General features: G+C 35.4%; 3 protein-coding genes across 5 annotated transcripts in view; all 3 read left to right on the top strand.

Annotated features, from left to right (window-relative positions):
• Positions 1–608: 608 nt before the first annotated feature.
• Positions 609–24,445, top strand: part of LOC110453057 — a 58,896-nt gene continuing 35,059 nt past the window's right edge. The window contains exon 1 of the mRNA XM_021501877.1: positions 609–699. The gene's annotated coding sequence lies outside the window, so the exon portion shown is untranslated. The remainder of the gene's footprint in view (positions 700–24,445) is intronic.
• On the top strand, positions 7,140–10,199 carry LOC110453058 (transcription intermediary factor 1-beta-like). The gene is made up of 2 exons (XM_021501879.1): positions 7,140–7,192; positions 7,797–10,199. The coding sequence occupies exons 1-2, from the start codon at positions 7,166–7,168 to the stop codon at positions 9,741–9,743; spliced, it is 1,974 nt and encodes a 657-aa protein (XP_021357554.1). The 5' UTR covers positions 7,140–7,165; the 3' UTR covers positions 9,744–10,199.
• Positions 15,772–24,445, top strand: part of LOC110453059 (tripartite motif-containing protein 2-like) — a 15,269-nt gene continuing 6,595 nt past the window's right edge. Inside the window, exons 1-2 of one of the 3 annotated variants that reach the window (XM_021501881.1) lie at positions 15,772–15,860; positions 17,724–17,829. The gene's annotated coding sequence lies outside the window, so the exon portion shown is untranslated. Of the gene's footprint in view, positions 15,861–17,648; positions 17,684–17,723; positions 17,830–24,445 lie in introns of those variants that run through there. The other 2 variants (XM_021501880.1, XM_021501882.1) reach the window with 2 other exon arrangements.

The following is a 24,445-nucleotide window of genomic DNA, read 5'->3' as shown; positions in this document are numbered from 1 at the left end:
TATAAATGTGAGTTAACATCATATACACAGCTTTGTGGCAGAGACATATAAAGCCACTCTGTAGTATATACGTCTGTGTTTGTGCTGTCTGCAAAATGTATATATGTTGGTCAAACTTGAAAGATACCAACTGTATGTATCAAAAACAAAGAAAGTGTTTAGGTGTCACTGTGTTGACGTACACTATGTACATGTACATATATGAGGCAGAAAAAAATCCTTGAGGACGAAGAAATAATATAAAAAGAAAAATTATCAACAACGAGTCTTTAGTACTTTCGTTTCTTCTAGAATCTAAAGAATCTCCTAGAAGAGGTGAAAGTACTAGACTCGTTGTTGAGAATTTTTCTTTTTATATATTATATCACGGAATTAGATTATCTATGTCCGTGATTATATATATACATATAAATCAAAACATACCTGATTCTAAATATAAATATCTTAAGATAAAGAAAACAGTTTCTGTAATTATAAAACGAATTTGTAAAATTATAGTTTAAAATGCGTCCTTAAATGACTTTATAGCTGTAGAAAACATATACAACCAACCAACCTTTAAAATTCCGGAACGTTTATACCGCAGTTCCGATTCTTTGCTTATAGGTGTATAAGCAACATCCGTGTTCGGGTGGTACAAGGAAGAATTGAAAACACAGACCTGTCTGCGCCTTAATTATCATATCTTAAGTTCGCACGGTAAGTAATATGTGTAACAGTGGTGTTAATATCCATTTTATCTTCCATTAAACAGACTCAAACTTCTTATTGGCAGGAATAAATACTTAAAATGCTGTCGTACTTTTTATTGTAGTACGTGTACAGAAAACGAAAGTAGTTGAGATCTTTGTCCCTAATACTTATCAGCTATATATAACATGCCCCTATACTTAATATCAACAAACTGTCATTAGACAATGTTAATCAAAGCTGCCACAACCACTTAATTGAATAGTAATCCCAACATCTTTCAAATTCGCGGACATGAGCAAGGCTACTTCTAGTACTAATGTGTTGACAGACCACCTGGATTTGTACATCTCGGAAACTAATACGAATATAGGAAAACGTTGTCTGTCCCTTTCACTGTTGAAATGCCACACACCTAGCACATGCCTATTACATCACTTTTTTTTTAAGCATAATATAGGTATTTTTTTTGTATTCATGTTATTATTCATTACTGACAGAACTTCAGGCTCCTGTGAGTACATACATCTACACCTACAGCCAACCAGCTTTACACACATTAGGTATTGTGTTTTGTCCTTAAATAAAAGCCTGAATTTGATCAGACACTCTTTTTAGTCCAATATAGAAAACACTTTATCTTTGTGTTAAATCTGCCCAGTTTGTCCATGGCGTAGTGTATTTTAATGTTTCTAAAAAGCCACCATTTGGATGGTTTGTGTTTATAATTTCCCCCAAAAAAATAATAATAAAAAAATCAATGTACTTTGTGCATGCACAATCTACCTCTTCCCTCATAAGAGATAAAATTAATTGAAATCAACATGTAGAACATGACATTATGAATGTCGGGTCAAAAATAAGATTTATGTTTGAGCTTTTGAATTATCTGTGTTTATAATTAGAGTTGGGAATCAGTTGAGATTTCAACATTGATGATCGGATATAATCGGTTAGTGTCAAGTTCAACCGATCGAATTTTGACAATTAATCGGTTAGCCTAGACATAGAACTCCTGTTCTCTGTTGGTGAAAATGAAAGTAGAACATGCACGTCCGGTTTTGAAAACAATCATCGATGGTGACATCTCATAATCAATTGCCGGGAATTGGTTGCCTTTCCGATTAGATATCGATTATAACACAGCAACTTAAGAATGACTTACCAAAAAAATTATAATTATGTAGTGGAACTTGACTGAGTCGACATTCAGCGCCCAGATGGCTCAATTGGTAGACCGTCTATCTAGAGTTCAAAGGGTGCTGGGTTCAAACACTGGTCTGGCTATGCATTTTTCTTTCTCCTATTACACTAAAAATCAATGTACTTTGTGCATGCACAATCTACAACTTCCCTTCATAAGAGATACAAATGTTGGAAATCAACACGTAGAACATTATTTTATGTATATCAGGTTAAAAACAAGATTGAAATTTGCTTCAATTTTACACAGGCCATATTTTATCATTAATATGGTTCAAGTTTCCCTTCAGATTAACATTAGATCATTCTATCTAATTAAAATGGTCACAAGCTGGCTGACTGGCTAGTAATATATAGTAATGATACATACTTTCTAGAGTGGAACTTACTATAAGGAGATACAAAATTTGCAGTTGTAGGTATCAGATTTACTGTTATCCTGCACAAAGTTCCAAAAAACTTAACTTTGATATATGGAACAGAAGGATTTTAAAATCTTTAAGACGAATACAAATTATAAAGTCCCTTCATATAGCACAACTGAATCAACTTTTTATTTCTTAACCAAACCCAGAAGAAGTCCTTTATTAATAAAAATCAAATGCTGAACATTATGATTTCTTATGGAATAGTAAATCAGATAAAAACAAGAAGCCCAGAAGGGCCTGTATCGCTCACCTGTTTGTTTTGTTACATGTTGGCTAAATATTGTGAAATTTGATTGATTCAGAAGCTGTTGAAGGTTTACAGTTATTTGACCCTTGTGGACCTTAAAAGTATACATAGGGCAAAGGCATATTCATGTGCTAATGTTGTTGAACTCAAACACAGGATGCTGGTTGTGGAATAGGAGCAGGACTTGACAAGTTTCGGATATTCAGAATGAGTGTTGAAGGGTTTTGATTGTTGTTATTTGTTTATCGTTTTAGCAACAGCTAAGGTCATATAAGGATGGTCTCCAATGACTGACATATGACTTTGAAAGTATAGGTCAATGTCGTTTTCATTCGCAAACTTTGTCAGACTCCATCAGAAAATGCTACTGGCCAAATATCATGACATAGGCCTTTCAGATCTTCAGAAGAAGTAGTATTTGTATTTGACCCCTGTGACTTTGAATATAGATCAAGGTCACTTCATTCACAAACTTTGTTGGGCTACTTGCCAAATATCATCTCTGCTAACGCTACTGATCATATTTTCTGCAATTTGCAAATTTTGGAAAAATGTAAGCGTTAATTGCATGTTTTGAGCTCATCCTGCCTTCGTCCTTTTACATTTGGCCAGAAGCAAACTGGGTGAATGGCTACCAAGTTTGTTCAAATGAATGACCTTGACTTATATTCAAGGTCACATGGGTCATATATGTTTAAAACCTTTAAATAACTTCTTCTGAATAACCAAGAGGCCTTAGATAATGATATTTCGCCAGTAATATGCTGGAATAAAGGGCTACCAAGTTTGTTCAAACAAATGACCTTGACCGATATTCAAGGTCACATGGTTCAAATATGTTTAAAACCTTTAAACAACTTCTGAATAACCAAGAGGCCTAAGATAATGATATTTGGCCAGTAACATGCTGGAATAAAGGGCTACCAAGTTTGTTCAAAAGAATGACCTTGACTGATAGTCAAGGTCACAGGGGTCAAATATGTTTAAAACCTTTAAACAGCCTCTACTGAATAACCGAGAAGCCTAGGATAATGTTATTTGGCAAGTAATATGCTGGAATAAAGGGCTACCAAGTTTGTTCAAACAAAGGACCTTGACCTATATTCAAGTTCACAGGGGTCAAATATATTTAAAACCTTTAAACAACTTCTTCTGAATAACCAAGAGGCATAGAATAATGATATTTAGCCAGTAGCATGCTGGAATAAAGGGCTCCAAAGTTGTTCAATTGAATTGCCTTGACTTATATTCAAGGTCACAGGGGTCAAATATGTTAATAATGAAGAGGCCTAGGACAATGATATTTGGCCAGTAACATGCTGGGATGAAGGGCTTTCAAGTTTGTTTATATGAAGGACCTTGACATATATCCAAGGTCATAGAGGTCAAATATGTTTAAAACCTTTAAACAACTTCTGAATAACCAAGACACCTAGGATAATGATATTTGGCCAGTAGCATGCTTGGATGAAGGGATACCAAGTTTGTTCAAATCAATGACCTTGACAAATATTCAAGGTCACATGGTTCAAATATGTTTAAAACATTTAAAAGTTGTTTTTTTCTAAAGCAAAAGGCCAAGGGTGATGATATTTGGCCAGTAACATGCTTAGATAAAAGGACTATGTTCAAATGTATGACCTTCAGCCAGTGGTCAATATATGTTTAAATCTTTAAATGACTTGTTCTGTATAACAAAAAGGTGCAGGATAATGCCAGAATCATGCTTGGTTGGAAGACTATACACTCTGTTCAACTTAATGTCCTTGCTCAATATTCAAGATCACAGGAGTCATATGTTTAAATCTTTTAATAGGTTCTTATGAATCAAACACTTATATTCTGCCTGTAGCTGCATTTAAGTCCACTTTTAAGATTACAAGTGATATTAATACCAGGTGAGCGATTCAGGCCCATTGGGCCTCTTGTTCCAGCACAAGATTATCTCTCTCTAGGGGATCTTAGCATGATCTTTTCCGGCTTAAAATGGAGATACACCTGTGAAGGGTGGGCGAACATTATGACCTAAACCTACCACTTTTAAGGTCACATGGGTAAAACATATAGAAGAACCTCCATCAATATGATAACTACAGATAAATGATAGAAGGCTTGAATATGCTGGGTTTGAGTTCTGTTTGAAGACAAATATTTTGCCTCAAGACATTTCAGCTTTTTAGAAGAAGAGTTTCAACAAACTTGACCCTGTGACCTTGAAGATAGGTCCTGGTCACCTGAAGAGATAACACTGATCAATATTGAAGGCCTTAACGAAAAAGAAATGTTGAAATGCTTAACATCTCACAAAGAACCAAAAAATGGCCTAGACATATATATCAAATGTCGTATGTTCCATTGACTTCATTTCAGGAACCGAAAGTCCAAGGGTCAAGATGTTTGGCCAATAGCTTGCTGCAATGGTTTACTACATGTGAGCTTATGGCATGGTGCGGCGTCCATCGTCCGTCCGGCGTCAACTTTAAAATTTAAACAACTTCTTCTGAATAACCAAGAAGCCCAGGCTGATGATATTTGGCCAGTAGCATGCTGGGTTGAAGGGCTACCGGGTTTGTTTAAATGAATGACCTTGACCCAATTTCAAGGTCACATGGGTCAAATGTCGTAAAAACTTCAAACGACTTCTTCTCAATAAACAAATGGCCAAGGGTACTGAAATTGGGCCTGTAGCATGCTGGGATGAAGGACTACAAAGTTTGTTAAAATAAATTACCTTGACCCACTTTCAACCTAATGTCCTTGTTCAACATTCAAGGTCACAGGCGTCATATTTTTAAATCTTTTAATAGGTTCTTATGAATCAAACACTGATATTCTGCCTGTAGCTGTATTTAAGTCCACTTTTACGATTACAAGTGTGATATTATTACCAGGTGAGCGATGCAGGCCCTTTGGGCCTCTTGTTATTTTATAAATAACAGTCTTATATTCAACGTCAAAGGTATGTATTATGAACCAAAAAATTAAAAAGTTAACTATTGGTCAGAAAGCCATAGCTTGTAAAAAAAATCTTTTCACGAGGAGCTGAAAGCTGATTTGTGGCCAGTAGTTGCTTGAATGAGTGATACAACAACTTTGAACAAGGTGGCAATGGGTTAAACTTAGTGAAACCTTTAAATACCATTGTTGGAATAACCAAGAGGCCTTAGATGATGATGATGTTTGTCCATTTGTATTCTGGGATAAAGAACTTACCTACTTTCCAAGGTCAAATTGGTAAAAGGTGTTAAAACCTTTTAACAACTTTTTAATTACCAAGAGGCATATGAAGATTGCATTTGGTTGTAGGGATAGGAACCATCACCTTCAGTGTGTACACAATTTTCATTTTGAACTTCTCCAATATCACTCATCTTTTTTAAATACAATGAAGATTCTGTGATTAAAGGCAAACCAACCGTCACAAATTGCTGAGGTCTGAATGAAGGGGCCAAAAAAGGTCACGTTAGCTAAAATTTAAACAGTCTTCTTCTTTATAATCTGATAGATAGATTAGAATCAAATATCATGATGAACTTTAATACTCAAGTATCACGAATTTTACTTTAATACAGTAATATTAGCTCACATGTTCCAAAAGACAACGATGAGCTAATGAAATACCGTGGAATATGTCGTCCATCTGTCAAATATTTCTTCAAAGGTTTTCTGTGTCTGAATAGCTGATTGGAATTTAACCAAATTAGACTGGAACATCTGGAGGTGGTAGGGATTCAAAATGTTATTATTGTTGGGGTTGACCTGAATTGCCAGATTGGTTTCAGCGACATATTTTTTTAGAATTGAGAAATTAATATATCTAAAAAGGCTATTTTGCCACATTGCTTTCAGCGGCATGTTTATAATTAAGAAATTCATATATCAACTAAATTTGATTGGAAGCATACTCAGGTGGTGAGGATTAAGAATTGTACAAGTTCAGAGTTTGAACCCAATGGGGCTGAGGGGTAGCGCTAAAGTAATAATTAGCCCATATTTGTTAATGCCACTTCTACTCTGGTATTATATGGTGGATATAAACAATTCCACCGTATTAGTCCATAACGTCAGATTAGATTCTGACGATATTTGGTCGGGAGCATTTTTGGACAAAGGAAACTCAAATTTGTAAATAATGTCTGATTGATATCGTGTGATATCGACAACAAATGCTTTTTACAAGATGCCTGATTGACAGTATTCTTTGGAATAACTTGTTGTTTTCATTGTTACTCTCAATACTATGTTAAATTTTGGTAATGTGTACATTTTGTTATATTCAAAATGGTGACAACATCTTATTATGAAACTCTAGCTGTACATAATAAGTAAACTCGAAGATACTTTGAAATCACAACCGTATCTTATAATGTTTTAAGTTTTATATTTCGTCTCTTTGTGCACCAACATGATTATGGTATAATTGACATTTTTTACATATCATTTCACAGAACACAATGTGTAACACATGCATCGTACATAAAACTGTTATTTACATAAGTAACATTATTTAGATAAGGAGACAATCAGTTTTATATAAATCAATTCGTATGCATATCTACATTTTTCAGGTAAAAGTTGAACCAAGCTGATCATCATAATGGCTGAAAGCGGACCCCTTCCGGATCTAGACTTACANTATAAACAATTCCACCGTATTAGTCCATAACGTCAGATTAGATTCTGACGATATTTGGTCGGGAGCATTTTTGGACAAAGGAAACTCAAATTTGTAAATAATGTCTGATTGATATCGTGTGATATCGACAACAAATGCTTTTTACAAGATGCCTGATTGACAGTATTCTTTGGAATAACTTGTTGTTTTCATTGTTACTCTCAATACTATGTTAAATTTTGGTAATGTGTACATTTTGTTATATTCAAAATGGTGACAACATCTTATTATGAAACTCTAGCTGTACATAATAAGTAAACTCGAAGATACTTTGAAATCACAACCGTATCTTATAATGTTTTAAGTTTTATATTTCGTCTCTTTGTGCACCAACATGATTATGGTATAATTGACATTTTTTACATATCATTTCACAGAACACAATGTGTAACACATGCATCGTACATAAAACTGTTATTTACATAAGTAACATTATTTAGATAAGGAGACAATCAGTTTTATATAAATCAATTCGTATGCATATCTACATTTTTCAGGTAAAAGTTGAACCAAGCTGATCATCATAATGGCTGAAAGCGGACCCCTTCCGGATCTAGACTTACACTTACTGGAGTGTCCAATCTGTCTGGAGCGACTTCGACAACCAAAGTCTTTACCCTGTCTCCACTGCTTCTGTCAAGATTGTCTTGGGACCTACATCACCAAGGAACTGTCTGGTAAGATGGCGTCTTGGACATCCTTTCCGTGTCCAGTTTGTAGAGGGATGGCCACGCCTGTCAATCAAGCGGAAAGCAAGGAAAACTGGGCTAAACAGTTCCCAACAAATGGTGTGATCCAAGAACTTATCAAGCTTAAGGAACAGTCGTCTGGACCACTGTACTGCACATCTTGTCAAACAAAAGGCAATCCGTCCAATCCTGCCAAGTTCTGGTGTAAAAAAAATGAATCCGGTTTCTGTGGGACTTGTAGAGTTGATCACCACGATGTCGTACATATTGGATGTGATATATTAGATATTACCAGGCACGACAACAATAGACAAAAACAGAACCCGGCTGTTCCTCACTGTGACCAACACGACGAGAATATGGTTTGGTATTGTGAGGATCACAAACTGCTCGGTTGTAACATATGCGTTTTAAAAGACCACAGACGTTGTGAAGCAGTGACAACAGCCACAGAATATATTCAGAAGCTAAAAGCAGGATCACAACTGACAAATATGCATGCAGCACTGAAGAAAGGAGCAGAGGTCATGAACTCTTTAGTGAAGGACTTTGACGAACAGCTACAAGACATGGTAAAGAGCCAGGAAATCGCCTTACAGAGTATTACAGATTTACGTCATAGGGTCGACAAACGGCTTGACGACCTTCAGAAGGACTGCACAAACAAGTTGATCGCATTGTTCAAAGACGAAAAAAGTAAATTAGACGACTCCTTACGGCAATGCGAACGTCTAAAGAATAGTATGCGAAATAGCTTGAAGTCGTCCATTAAAGCTACAGAGGGAAACGAAAACTCTGAAACGATAGTGTTGTATCAGAGAGGGAAGGCAGAAGTGGAGTCGTGTAAGGCTCTGGTCACGGAGATGAACGAATCTTTCACGTCCGTCAATGTTAAGCATCAGACCAAACTCGAACTTGGAATCATTGGTGATGACGCTATGGGGAAAATAGTCATTGAGAAACCACCACGACGTTTTCCTGAGAGTCATGGTTACCTTACATCACCAATGTCCGGGCGTCGCGTGAGAGAAGTACAACAGGTTGATATAAAAATTACATCAGATGAGTATGATTGTGATGCAGTTGGCGTTGTGTACCTTCCGAATAATCAAATAGTGGTGAGTGATGATAACAACAAGAAACTGAAGCTGTTTACAGATAAAGGACAGTACCTGGATGAGTTGATCATTCACGGAAGTCCCAATGATATGTGTTTTGTGAATGCCAACACAGTGGCTGTGGCAGTTAGCAGTCCTGGTGGTGTCCATGTCGTGAAAGTCGAAAACTCAAAACTATCGCTTTCATTTGAGATCCGTATGCCAGATGATAAAGGCCTAAATGGTATAACCCATATCAACGGAAGATTTGTCGTTTGTACAGACACAGAAGAAGCAGAAGTGTACAGTGTAACACAGGACTTCGCCGCTGAGCTGTTACATCAGTATAGTTGTAGGTGTTTATTCCTCTCACATGACCCAACAAATGAAGACATACTGGTCAGTTGTCACACTACTGTTAAAAGCAAAGCAGTGCTGTCCAGACTGTCGACTGACCAGCATCTCAAGGATGTGATAAAAGCCGGTCTCGTGAGTAATGCTGCTGGTTTAAGCGTTGATAGAGAGAGCAACATCTACGTGTGTGGCTTTGCCACAAACAACGTCGTGCAGATGTCTGGGAACGGGACGCACGTCAGGAAACTGCTGACGTCATCTGACGGAATAAACCGTCCCTTTGCAATTGCTGTTTGTGGTGACATGTTTGTACTCACTGCGGAAGATACTAACTTCGTCCGCTTGTTTCAGCTCTATTAAGTGAGTTACAACTCGTCTCGTTTATGTACAAATCTATTCCCGTATCAATAACTTTACCTTTAACTTTACCAAAACCTTACCGCGAACATTCGGTTTTGTTATGACATGTTTAAAAGGATACGGAGAAGTCACTGGTGTCTAGAGCGGGACCCATTGATTTCAATGATGAATCTGTATTTAAATTCCAGTAGAGCGACACTTTACCAAGGATGGACTGTTATGATGTTTATCGTATCAATGGTTGGAACAATGTGCGTAAAACCTATATTAAAGACTTTAAACACTAGACATTTTGTGTTCCGTAGATAACCCAGAAACGAAAATATTTTTCATTGTAGTTTGATTAAAAGCTTCTTACAATGAAGTTGTTAACGGTTGTCACTTAATTTCTTTGCTTGGTATGTTTGGTACTAACAGCCAGAAAAAATGTGATATTGTCTTCCTTTTTTTCAATTATGATAAATAATACTAAAGCTGTTTGAAAAAAAGGAAAACAATAATTTTGTTTCAGTAAAAGAAACAATAATCATTTGAATTGCAATTATGGTTTGCTTTACAAGTAAATTTACTCTTAACTCATCTTTTTGTATTGTGTTTTTTAACTGACGATTATCAAATGATGGGCAGTTCCAATCGCCATTCGTCCATGGTCCGTTGCTCGTCCTTAAATAAATTCTTGTCGTCGCCTTTTCTTAAAATGTACCAGAAACACTTATCTCAAATTCCATATGAAGGTTTCCTTTTGTAGTTGTTAATGTTTCATTTTGAGACTTACCGGAATAAAAAGATTGCCGCGAAATAGACGTTTGGTATTTGACAATTAAAATTTGCTGTCGCTATTTTAGCCCATCATCAGATGGTAAGCTATTCAAATTACCTTTCGTCCGTGGTTCGTACGTCCCTCCTTCCTTGAACAATTCTTTTTGCGCTATTTCCAAGAAGGTACAAGAGGGGGTATATTGAGACTGATCAGATAAGTTTGAGAGTTAAATTTTGTTACATTTCTCTATTTCTCAGACTACAGCAATCTAGTCTATAATGTAAGCAGTTTACTTTACACTACAGAAGAATGATTAATGATGTAGAAAACTTTCTTTACATCAAAAGAAGATATAACACAGAAAGACAGGATGTGTTGTCTACCTCAATAGTCAGTGTGAAGTAGCTTAACCTGGGACAGACTGGTTTGGAATACTAATAATTTATTTGCGACGTTTTCCTGAAAATATTTAGAGTATCACACGTTTTTTTTTAGAGAAAAACACTATAAGAAACCAAAAGAAACATTGACATACAGGAATGAAGTGTTATCAGCTATAATTGTTTAATGGTCACCTGCCATTGTCTGTAGCCGTATGCAATCTGATGAAAGACAGAATGGATAAGTTGAGAAGTTAATATTAATGCCAGTCATTAACGAGGTTTGCATGAACGAATTACCTCCCTTGTTGAAATGCCAAATAATTGATTTAGGCGGTGCTTAACATACGCAGTGTCATTGTGCACCGAAATTCAATACAATTTAAAAATTTAGTGGGTCCAGTTGATATATAGAATATCCTCCACGATGCCGGTATATAAAAATTAAACGTAATGAAGAGTCCAAACGAGGGCGACAAGGCAGAGGAAGAGGCGAAGACTAGCTAAATTCGCCGATCAACCTGAGACAGCGAATGACTAGGGACAGGAGGAGCCAGTACAAATGGACACCTGAGCTAGGCCTATAGGTGATGAATCTACATGAGAGAACAAATGGTATGCCTAATGACAATAATATAACATTGTCCAAAATTTGGGATTACCAATTCAGATTTGCAGCTATTTACTTTTAGCTCGGTCAGGAACGGTAACGGACTTGGAGCATATTTTATCTTTTCCAATATAAATTGCTGTTATCGTAAGGAGTGAGAAACATAAAAATAAGATAGTATTGTTCCGATGTGGCAATACACTTGTTGTGGTAATTATTAATTCCATAATAACAAAGTCTGTTACAGTCCTGGCTTTGCTTAGAGCATTAGTGCTTCGTTGCGTCAACATTTTTTTAAGGCAGAACATATCCCAGATAGTGTGAATGCAGCTGAACAAATTCCTGGAGTTAACTGCCTTGGTAGAGTCATATAGATTTCACTGTGGTTCAGGTCTATCTTCAGTCTCGGCTCGGACGACTTTCAGTTGGCAGTGTGTCAGAAAATATCCAATCACTTTACTCAACTGCTTTTTATTTTTTTTACCGTTTTCGAAATGCTGTCCGTCTTATTGCCACCATGCACCGATGGGTTCTGCACACTCTACAGTAACTTCATAAAAATACTGTTGGAAGGGAGACAACTGCGAAATAGTAGTTACAAATGAGGACAACCGTTTCACTACAAGAAAAATAGTTCTCATAACAGTCAACCACAAATAAAGCATAACTTTTTTATCGGTAATTTTATTATGTACAATATGAACATGCGTATATCAGAAATTAAATTATTCTATTATCTCCATTTCGCCATTTTGTATGAGTCAGACTTGCTGAACAAGAGTGCAAAATTACCTTCAACGACTTCATTTTCGAAACTTCACTGATGTAGTCTGTGCACACTGATGTTCTGTACTTGCGCTTTCGGTTTTGATCTGTGTATTATTATGACAGTTATGCCCCTTTTCCTATGTTTGTAGACACAATCTTTTCTAGACAACTTCTACTTCAGTTTTCATCCAAACATTTCGAAACTTCACTGATGTAGTCAGCCAACACTGAAGTTGTGCAGGTGCACTTTTTGTTTTTTTTATTCAACAATTTTATGGCAGTTATGTCCCTTTCCTATATGTTTGTAGACTGAATCTTGTCCGAACGACTCTTCCAACAGTTTTTATGCAAACTTCTCGAAATTTATGTACTCAGCACACATGTACACGGAAGATGTGCAACTTTAATTACTGTTTGATCTGCTATTTTCCCCTTTTTATATTTTAATATTAACAAGTGTTTGGGCCAGAGTTGGAATCAGACTGGATGGGGAGCGGTGATATAAGTCAGCCATCCTGGCGACAGTTCCAGTTGAAATTTATCTGAAGTTCCAGTGTTTGATAAGCGGGTAACGTTGATGGTTAGTAGTTCTAAGTTTGAAAATAAGGACTTGCTCTTGAATCTATAATTGGTTTATTTAAAAATTCACCTTTTACATCTGACTAACGCTTCCTACAGTACTTACAGTACTTTGATTAATGCTCACATTTTACTTTTAATTGATTTACATGAATTGAGTTAGATACAAGAAATTTAATTTGAGCACAAAATCCATGCTTGAGCATGGGAACGGTTTCATGAATAATATTAAATATTTAAACAAGATACACCCGCAACCGCTTTTCAAGATAAAACGGCCCAGCCCCCTTCCCTTCCGAACTGTCTTTTGTCTTCCTTCAAATACAATGTATTTCTGGGTTAAGTTCGTGGTTTGAGTAAATAGTTATCTTTATTGTTACCGTCTGAACCATTTTACCGATGTTAAATGTATATATTGATGATTCAATGTGACAAAACTATGTCACTCATCTAGCAGATACATGTACCAATGACGGGGACCTGTCCGTGTGACGTGGTTAGTACCGTGTACTTAATATTAGTTCACTAAAACCTAACAATTCGGGTTGTTGATAATCATCAATGTTTCAACAATCTCTACACTTGTACCTAATTAAATTAGACTTCACAAATACGGTTACCAAACCCTGAGGTTTTAATGAGTTATGGCCCTTTCTAAAAATCGGAAAAAATATTGTCCAGACAACTCCTCCTTATATTGTAGGTCAATTTCAACGAAACTTGATGCCTATGATAAGTAACCCCTGTCATTGTGCATCTGTAAAAAAAAATCCATTATTATGCATTTTTTATGGAATGACAGCCCTTCTCTTTTAATGTTTTGTACACCTATATCTATGGACTTGATACTCACCACCATAATCTTATACAGGTGTACATTGCAAATATTTTTTTTAACTTCAAAAGATATGTGAGGTTCGGGATGTATGGTGGCATATTTCTGCCATCCACATGCGACTTACGAGTTACGTATGTCGACATAATTATCGAAAGATGTCGACATAATCTGAGAATATGTCGACATAATCTGACAAGATGTCGACATAACTTTTAAATTATGTCGTAAGTGGCAAGTCGATGTCACACTCGAGCATTAACACGATAAAAAGCCGAGTTATCCACTTACGAGATAATTATCTCGGCAAAATTATCTCGGAAATGTGATAATATGTCGACATAATTTAAAAGTTATGTCGACATCTTAACTCGTAAGTCGCAAGTGGATGGCAGGAATATGCCACCATAGGGATGTACTAGTAAGCCAGTGGCTCACATTTCTAGTTGCAAAATCAATAAAGTTTAAAGGAGAAATATTGAGTGTTTTTGAATGGGATATGACGGAAAGATAGGGACGGGGTGGTAGCAGGTTGTACTGTCATAATCGTTCCCGTCGTTTCAGAACGAGTCGGGTGACCCATATTCCATATTCTTTAAGTATTGACATTGTCATTATTTTATCCAAACCTCTAAGACTTTAACATATTTTCGAATGAATGTGAATGTATACCTGCAGCTAGACATAAGCGCATCTTTTTGAACGGTAACGTTAATGCACAATATTTGTAAAATGTAGAGGTACATATTATAGATAAGATACGTGTACCGGTGTAAACATAGTTAAATACGATTTATTGAAGTTTCTATAAAACGATCAATGCAAAATTTTGTTCTCTTAATGTTTTATTTTGACCAGGAGCCTGAATTAAAACAGACCATTTTATTTATACGAGTTACATCCCTTCCGTTAATTATCAGCATTCCGAGGTTGTTAAACCACGAAAATTAAATCGCTCCAAAATATTGAAATCGAAATTACACGTTATAAGAATTAACAAAGATAATAGTCTTATCAAAATTATTATGAGCCACTGGAATATAAATGTGAGTTAACATTATACACACAGCTTTGTGAGCCACAGTAATATAAATGTGAGTTAACATTATGCACACAGCTCTGTGAGCCACTGGAATATAAATGTGAGTTAACATTATTCACACAGCTTTGTGAGCCACTGGAATATAAATGTGAGTTAACATTATACACACAGCTTTGTGAGCCACTGGAATATAAATGTGAGTTAACATTATACACACAGCTTTGTGCCAGAGACATATAAAGCCACTCTGTAATATATACGTCTGCGTTTGTGCTGTCTGCAAAATGGTCAAACTTGAAAGATAACAACAATATTAAAAAATAGAAAGTTTTTGGGTTTCACTGCGTTGACGTACACTATGTACAAGTACATGGCGGGCCATTACAGACGTCGGATACACGGAATACAAAATAAATAAATATATATATTAAAACATACCTGATCCTAAATATAAATATGTTAAGATAAAGTAAACAGTTTCTGTAAATATATACGAATTTGTGAAATTATCCTTTATTCACCTTAGCCGTGATTGGCGCAGCAAATCATTTTTCGAAGTGTGTGCTTATAGGGGGTCGAGCGTCCGAGGCGCATAGCGCTGCAGGGGGTAGAGGATGAAAAGAAAAATTCTACTAGGCCCCAGAAATAATCCTCTCGTATTCTGGGAAGTCCTTTTAGTCTGATTATTAACAAGTAAAACGCGACTTTTTAAATGAATAATATTAAATCTTCTACTTCAGTTAGTATTTTTTTTAGTTAGAATTCTGCATAAACCTTCGAAATTTTTCGATGTGTATAGACATAACAACACTATTTTATCAGACTAAAATTTTTCAGAATATTGTTTTTCCTTTTTCCTTTTTTATGATTGATACGGACGGTCCTTACTAATCATGTAAATACATTTTAATAAAAATGCATGATTGAAAGAAAAGTAAGTGTATGCTTGGGTATACAAGCATGTATGTATGCTACGCCACTGGCACCAACCTTTAAAATTCCGGAACGTTTATGCCGCAGTTCCGATTCTTTGCTTATAGGTGTATAGGCAACATCCGACAAGGAGGGGACAAGGAAGAACGTATTGTGTCTTAAAAACACCGACCTTTCTGCGCCTTAATTATCATATCTTAAGTTCGCACGGTGAGTAATATGTGTAACAGTGTTGTTAGTATCGGTTTTATCTTCCATTAAACAGACTCGAACTTTGTATTGACAGTAATCAATATTTTAAATGCTGTCATACTTTTACTTCAGTACGTGTACAGAAAACGAAAGTAGTTGATACATTTGTCCCTAGTACTTGTCAGCTCTAAAAAACATGTCATTATACTAAAAACTATCATTAACCAGTGTTCATTAAAGCTGCCACAATCACGTGTTTGAATAGTAATCCCAACATTTTTTCAAATTCGCGGACATGAGCAAGGCTACTTGTAGTACTAATGATTTGACAGACCAGAATGATTTGTGCATCTCGGAAACTAATACGAATATAGGAAAAAAACTACATACATGTACACCTACAGCCAACTAGCTATACACATTAGGTTATTAGGTTTTGTGTTTGTCCATTTAATTGTAAAAGCTTGAATTTGTTATGTTGTTGACACTGCTTTTAGTCCAATATAGAAAATACTTCATCTTTTTGTTAAATCTGCCAAGCTTGTCCATTGCGATGATTTTTAATATTTCAAAGTAATAGAGAAGAATAATTTCCAAAAAATAATAATAACAAAAAAATCAATGTACTTTGTGCATGCACAATCTACCATTTCCCTCATAGGAGATGAAATTGTATGTAATCAACATGTAGAACAAGATTGTATGTATGTCGGGTTAAAAAATAAGATTTATATTTGAGCTTTTGAATTATCAGTGTTCATACAGAAGCTTAAGAAGAATTTCCCCAAAAAATAATAATAATGTAGTGGAACTGGACTGGGTCCACAGTCAGCGACCATATATAGGCAGATTCAATTGGCAGTGCATCCGTCTAGAGTTTAGAGGGTCCCGTGTTCGAACCCCCATCTGGCCATGCATTTTTCTTTCTCCCTGCAGTTACACTAAAAAAATCAATGTACTTTGTGCATGCACAATCTACAACTTCCTTTCATAGGAGATGAAAATGTTGGAGTTGTCACGTAGAACATTATTTTATGTATATCAGGTTAAAAATAAGATTTATATTTATGTCACTGTTACAAAGGCCATACTGTATCATTAATAGGATTCAAGTTTCCCTTCAGATTAACATTAGATCATTTCTATCTAATTAAATTGGTCACAAGCTAGCTGATCGGCTAGTAATATATAGTAATGATACATACCTTCCAGAGTGGTACTTACTATAGGGAATTACAAAATTTACATTTTTAGGTATCCAATTTACTGTGAACCTGCACAATATTCCAAAAACTTAACTTTGATATGGAACAGAAGGATTTTAACATCTTTAGGACGAATACAAATTATAAAGTCCCGTCGTGATTTATCACAATTTTAACACCTTTTTATTTCTTAACCAAACCCAGAAGAATCCTTTATTAATAAAAATTAAATGCTGAATGTTATTATTTCTTATGGAATATTAAATCAGATTAAAAATACCCTCAAAATGTTAATTTCCAAACTTTTATAGAATCTTTGAAATTAACTTGGATTTGGAGGCTATATATGATAAAAAGAAATTGGCATATTTATACCACCCGCAACAAAGTTAGGGGGGGGGATATACTGGAATCACTCTGTCTGTCTGTCTGTCTGTCTGTAGACAAAAATGTGTACCTCCTACTCCTCCTAGGTTTATGTATGGATTTTGAAAACACTTTACACACGTTTTACCTCAAATGAACATGTGTCTCTCAGAATGCCATTATGTTTCTTCAATATTTACCAGAGTTATGGCACTAGACTTCTGTAGACGGTACATTACATTACTGAAATGGCTAATTATCTCGGAAACGGTATGTATTTTGTGTACACATATACACTGGAATGTTGTAGGCATTAATGAAAGCTACTCCTCCGACAAACTTCTGAGGTCATGGGGTCAAAGTCCAAAGGTCAAGAATGAATTACATTACTGAAATGGCTAAATATCTCGGAAATGGTAGGTATTTTGTATACACATATATACATTAGAGTATCGTAGCCAATTATGCAGGCTATATTATGACAAACTTCCAAGGTCAAAGGTTAAAGGTCACAGAGGCATTATGTTACTTAAATGGCTAATTATCACAGAAATGGTAGGTATTTTGTATACACATACCTTGGAGTAAATGTATCATTGATACTAGCTTCATTGTGACAACATTACGAGGACATTGAATCAAAGGTCACAGTAGTGGTGTTTGTCTTTTTTATCAGTCTGTCCGTATGACATCTGAGGTTAGACTTTTTCATGACCCTTGGTTTTTGCTATATATGTTTTCCCTCGTTACTTTAGCCCTTACAGGAGCAATAAGCAGCCGGAATGCGGGGGTTATTAGTTTGCCCATAGGCGACAGTTCTATTTTTTTTTTTTAATTATATGAAAATAGATATATTATTATCAAATTTTCCTTTAAACAACTTCTTCTGAAAATGGAAAGGCTAACTGTCATGGTATTTGGGTGATATTTTTATTGGTAGGATCAAGACAAAGTTTTAGAATGAAAACTACCTTGACCTACTTCCAAAGTCAAAGGTGTCAAATATGTCAAAAAATCAAACAACTTCCTCTTTAAAACTGAAAAGTATAGAATCTTAATATTTAGCTGGAAGCTTCCTAGGATGGAGAACAACAGTTTGCAAATGAAAATGACTTTGACCTACTTTCAAGGTCACAAGGGTTAAATCAGCCAAGCACTTCAAATGACTTCTTCTTAAAGGGGCATCACTGTGAAGTAACTTTTTTTTTTTTTCAAATACTATATAAACATATCAAGTGAAAATAACGATCGGATTTGGCTAAAATAGATTCATAAAATGATTAAATCTAAGATAATCATCATTATTTCTACCTGTCTGACCAACATTTTGTTCAGGGATTTCCCTCTACTAGCGCATGCGCATATAGCACACCATTTCTTTGTAAACAAAATGACTGGCCGTGTGAAGTAAGCAAAAGAAAAGTGTTGTACCGTGTCAGCTACGAAGCGGAAAGTTGCCAAATGGTCAAAAGATAGCGCAAGGAGTATGTTACAGAATCATTATGAGGGCCCCGTATTGGAGATGCGGGTGCCCTGTAGTAATCACTCTGTCTGTCTGTCCGTCCACAAATTTTGTTCCTGGCTGATAACTTTGGTATTTGTTGACCGATTTACATGAAACTTAGTCAAGTTGTTCAGTTCACAAGAACACACACTGATGTAAAAAGTCAAGGTCAAAGGTCAATGTCATAAATTCAAAGGTCCAGGTCAAATTTACATCTTTTCACTGATGAACATTTTGTTATGACATGATGAAGCTAAAGTTGATTAGAATTAAACAAAGAGTCAACTGACCATTGGTTTAGGTCACCGTGTCAGAGGTCTAGGTCAAAGGTCAAGGTCATTTTTGTTAAGCATGTCACTAATAAGCATTTTATGACATTATGAATGGTTGGAATTAAACAAAGAGTCACACTGAGGTAAAAAGTCGAGGTCAAAGGTCAAGGTCATTATGTTACAAGGTCAAGGTGAAGGTCATTTTTTGCATCTTTTCACTGAAGAACATTTTGTTATAACTAGATGAAACAAAGTTGATCAGAATTAATCAAGGAGTCAAATGTGTCAAGTTCATCGTGTCAGAGGACATGGTCACTGGGTCAAAGGTCATGGTCAAATTTTGTATATTTTCACTGATTAACATTTCGTTACGACACTTTGAAGCAATGTTGATCGGAATTAAACAAGGAGTCATTTGACCAAAGGTCAAGGTCACTGGGTCAAAGGTCAGTCACATTTTGTATCTTTTCACTGATGAACATTTTGCTATGACATTATGAAGCAAGGCTGGTCAGAATTTAACAAGGAGTCAACTGACTTAAGTTCTAGGTCACTGGGTCAATGTCAAGGTCAAATATTGTATCTTTTTACTGATGAATATAATTTTTTTATGTTATTATGCAGCAAAGTTGTTCAGAACTTAACACAGATTTAATTGACCTAAGGTCCAGGTTATGGGGTCCAAAGGTTCAAGGTCAAGTTTTGTATTTTTCACTGATTAACATTTTATGATATTATGAAGCAAAGTTGCTTGGATTTACAGAATAAGTCAACTGACCAAAGATCAGGGTCACTAGGTTAAAGGTCAATGTCATTTGGGTCCAAAGGTCAAAGACAAAGTGGATCTCTGACTTTGACCCTGGCTCTTGATGGTGGAGGTATTTAAGGTGAAATAAAACAAATCAAAGCAAACAAACGAGTATTGCACCGTTATTTACATTTCTGTTAGCCCAGCAAATATGGAGGAAACAAGACTCACATCATAGTACATGTAAAATGTATGTTTGGCTTCCTTGCGATTATTATTGAAGTCCAAATGTCAGATGTCATGCTCAGCTACATGTATATGGGCAGATTGCTTCTTGATGATTATTGGGGATATATTGCAACGAGACAGGGCCCTTACTGACCTGTCAGTGTTCTAGTTACAGGTGGGAAGTATAAAAAGGAGAAAATAACTGCCCTAACAGTTTAAGCTGAAATGGAATTGACAGAAATGCTAGTGCTGTTTATGTTATGAATAGATATCTAAAACTATTAACCTCACTAGTATCTTTGTCTGAGTTTGAATACAGATTAACTTAGTTGCCCATTAGGGCATGTATCGGAGAGAGTTTACTTTGTGTTTTTATAATTTTACAGTTGTTTATGCGAAAGGAAGGGATAAGTGACTGGTAAGTTTGATTTTGTCATGAGGCCCTCCAAGGGATAACTGTTGTGATGGCCACGGAGTGTTCTGTTCTGTCCTCTGTCGGTACTTGTGATCGGGGTCAAATGAGATACGTGCGCTATTAGATTTACATAATTTATAATATTACCGGGTTCAGTAAAATGGTATGATTTAATTATATTGCTGAATTAAACGATTTTGTTTTGTTTTCACATGCAAGATTTAAATTAGTACTAATATGAATACCCGGCCTCCTGTGGCGCGACGATGCAATATATAAAAAAATCACTCTTCGTCAGAAAGCTACGTTATCGCAGCTAGATTGAAAATGTCAAAATGACGAACCAGGATGAATAACTGAGGAAGGAGAACCTACTTCTAGTAAATAGGATCGCATACCCTTTTTTGTTTAAATTGTAATTTTTCAAGAGTTCATGTTTTCATATGATGTTGACTTAGAATGTATGATCATGTAAACAACCTTTTTTCTATAAAGAATTAATTTTCGACTTCAGATAGAATCGGAATACGTATTGAAGACCCCACCCCCTCCCACCCCACCTTTCCTTCTCCACCCTATCTTTTTTCCTTTCCCCAAAAACATATACATTATTTTTACAATATGTATTTAGGAGAGGACTTTTATTAAGTTGTAATAACTTGTTGTCCGATCCTTTTGTATATTTGTACAATAAAATATGTTTAAACTAACTAACAGGGGAAAAAAACATTTGTTTACGTTGTAAAAATGATGCATGCTGCCCGGCTTCTGTTTCGAACAAAAATGAAATGATTAAAAAACAAGTTATCTTAACATTTAACATTACCAAGAATGCTTTAATCTATGTCAAGTATTAAAAAAAAAAATTGTTATCAAGTATCTCAACACGTTCCATATCTGACACATATTCTACATGTACACGTAGTGGTTATTCCATACAGTTTATTGTGTGTGATGGCTAATATGACTTACTAAGTGTTAGCGTATGGAGACAGTGAAAGTGGGAAAGAGAGTATATGCATGGTATAGGGAAAAAAATTGGCCAAAGTTGTACTATGTAATAAAAAAAAATCACAAACGTTTCTCTCTTTTATACGCCTGTAGTTTGTCATTGCATATATGCACTTTATGAAAACATTTGAAAAGGGATATTCGTCTCGTGAATATTCCTTTTTACACAAAAGTTTGTCCCATGGTTGAGGAAAGGTGTTTAGCCCGGTACCATCTGTACCAGTCACATTCCGGTTCAAATTCAATCTATATTTATATATATCTACTTTATGTTTATGCCTATTATCATTGTTGACATTTAATTGTAAATGTATGACGGGATAAGGCTGTGATAAATTGTAAAAACTTGTGCCCCATCCATTGTTCAATTTTATTGGCAACAAATATGTTTAAAGCTAAATAAATTTAAATTCTGAATATTGGCAAGTGTGCTATTAACTTCTGATGATGAATAACTACTGTTCAATAAGTTTGAGTACAGACTAAGAAATCATATTACTTGGTTTCATAGTGCGGTAATTATATAGAAGTTGCAGTTGCCTGACGGCCCCTCTCCGGGGGCCACTTTGGAAACAGTTTCATTTCGCTCAGACCACTTGTATTTACAGCCTTGTCAGGTGACGTTGTCGGTGCTATTTTTAGCAGGGCTTTCCTGAACAATTCAAGTTGTCAAACTGGACATTTGGAACAGACTATGAATATGGGGATAGCAAGGTAACATAAGGTGAAGTGCATACAATACATACATTCATTAAAAAGAATATGGCTCTTCAGGTGATGTCCCTTTAAGAACTGACAAGCATACTATTTTGCTAGTAGCACCCTGGGATGTAGCCTGACAAAGTTTGAAAATGAAAATGACCTCAACCTACTTTCAAGGTCATGGGGGTCAAATATGTCAAACATTTCAAAAACTTCTGCTGGTGAACCAATAGGCATATAATCATAATATTTGGCTGAGAGTTGCAAGGGATGGAGTCGTACAGAGTTTTTAATTAAAAATCACCTTGATGTACTTTAAAGATCACAGGGGTCAAATATATCAAACATTTCAAATGACTTCTTCTGAAGAACTGAAAGATGTGCATGTAAATTATTACTTAAATATCCAGGTAAGCAATACAGACCCCTTTGGCCTCTTTTATTATATTGGATGATATTTTTTTTTTATTGTTTTTAGCTCCCATCGCACGAAGAGCTTATGCCTTGACGCCTCGTCCGTCCATCTGTCAGGCGTCAACTATTTATATAAACGACTTCTTATAAATAACCAAAATGTCCAGGGTGATGATATTTGGCCAGTAGCAGGCTAAGATGAAGAGCTGCCAAGGATGTAAACATCAATGACCTTCACCCATATTCAGGGGTCACAAAGTTCAAATGTGTTTAAAACATTTCAAAGGTGTTTGGCATATAACTAACATTCCTATTTAAGCCGTTACATGATAAGATAAAGAGCTACAACGCTAAATTAAATGTTCAATATTCATAATTATGGTCACAGGGTTCAAATACATTGAACACATTTAAATGACTCCCTCTGGATAACCAAAAGGTCTAGCGTGGTAATATTTAATCAGATACATGTTCAGATCAAGAGATATAATGTGTGATCAAATAAATGACCTTCACCTATATTTAAGGGCACAGGGGTCAGCTGTGTTGAAAAAATTCAAATGCATTTTATATACAAAAGTCATAGGATGGTGCTATTTGACAATAACATGCTCAGATGAAGAACTATCATGTCTGTTCATATGAATGACTTTGACCCACTATCAAGATCAAATTATCAAATGTGTATAAACCTTTAAAAAAACTCTTCTCAAAAACAAACGGTTTAAAGTTATGATATTTGGCAAGGATGAAAAGCTATTACATTTGTTATCTTGATAAGTTTGAATTACTTGACATAGTTATGATAATTTGCCTTTAAGTTTATTTCATTGCACTTTTAAGGTCACGAGTGTGACAATAATACCACATGAGTGATGCTGGCCCAATGAGTCTATGTTAACTCTTCTGGCCCTTTAGCGATGCATCCTAAGTCCACCATCCATTCGTCCATCTGTCCAGCCATCTTCAGCTTTTCTTTAGTCCAGAACGTCAGATTGGATTCTGACCAAATTTGGTCGCGAGCATTGTTGGACAAAGGCGACTCAAACTTAAATAATGTCTGATTGATATCATGTAATATCGACAACAAGTGTTGTTTACAAGATGCCTGATTGACAATATTTTTGAAATAACTTGCTGTTTTTATTGTGACTCTTAATATTTGTTTTGATTTTGGTTAGGTGTAAAAAAAAAATCTATTTAAAATGATGACATTACCGTTTAATGAGACTCCACTTAATAAGTATACTGGGTGATACTTGAAAATAACAACGGTATTATATAAGGTTTTATCTTTCGTCTCTTATTGACATTTTCAAAGACTACCAGGGCTCACCCTGGACCTAAAAAATCAGTAGACAAAAAAGTAGCCATGTTTGAATTTCAGTAGCCAATTTTTTTTAAACAGTGGCCATACTTTCTCGGCCCCCAACCGTTAGGGTTAGGCCTCCATTAAAATCATTAAATATTTAATATTTTTTGAAGTGCAATACTATTCAATATGATGTTAAATTAAGGAGTACTCTGTTAAATTTAAAAAAAAAAGTTATGCATGATTTATTTGATTTAAACATATTTTATTGTAATTTATATACAATGGGAGTTGGGCACAAGTTTTACAACTTATATTAAGCCCTTTCCCTACAATATATTACTACAAATGATCAAGATGGCATATAACATATATATTCACATTTGCTTTAATTGAGAGAGAGAGAGAGAGAGAGAGAGAGAGAGA

This window comes from Mizuhopecten yessoensis, unplaced genomic scaffold (genome assembly GCF_002113885.1).
Source record: "Mizuhopecten yessoensis strain PY_sf001 unplaced genomic scaffold, ASM211388v2 scaffold7085, whole genome shotgun sequence".
Classification (NCBI taxonomy): Eukaryota; Metazoa; Mollusca; class Bivalvia; order Pectinida; family Pectinidae; genus Mizuhopecten; species Mizuhopecten yessoensis.
Note: the sequence above shows the minus strand (reverse complement) of the source record. Positions and strands in the feature narration are given on the sequence as shown.

What these genes read in the sequence shown, in the direction of transcription:
- LOC110453058 (XM_021501879.1), top strand. Translation starts at nt 7,166, where the DNA reads ATGGCTGAAAGCGGACCCCTTCCGGAT.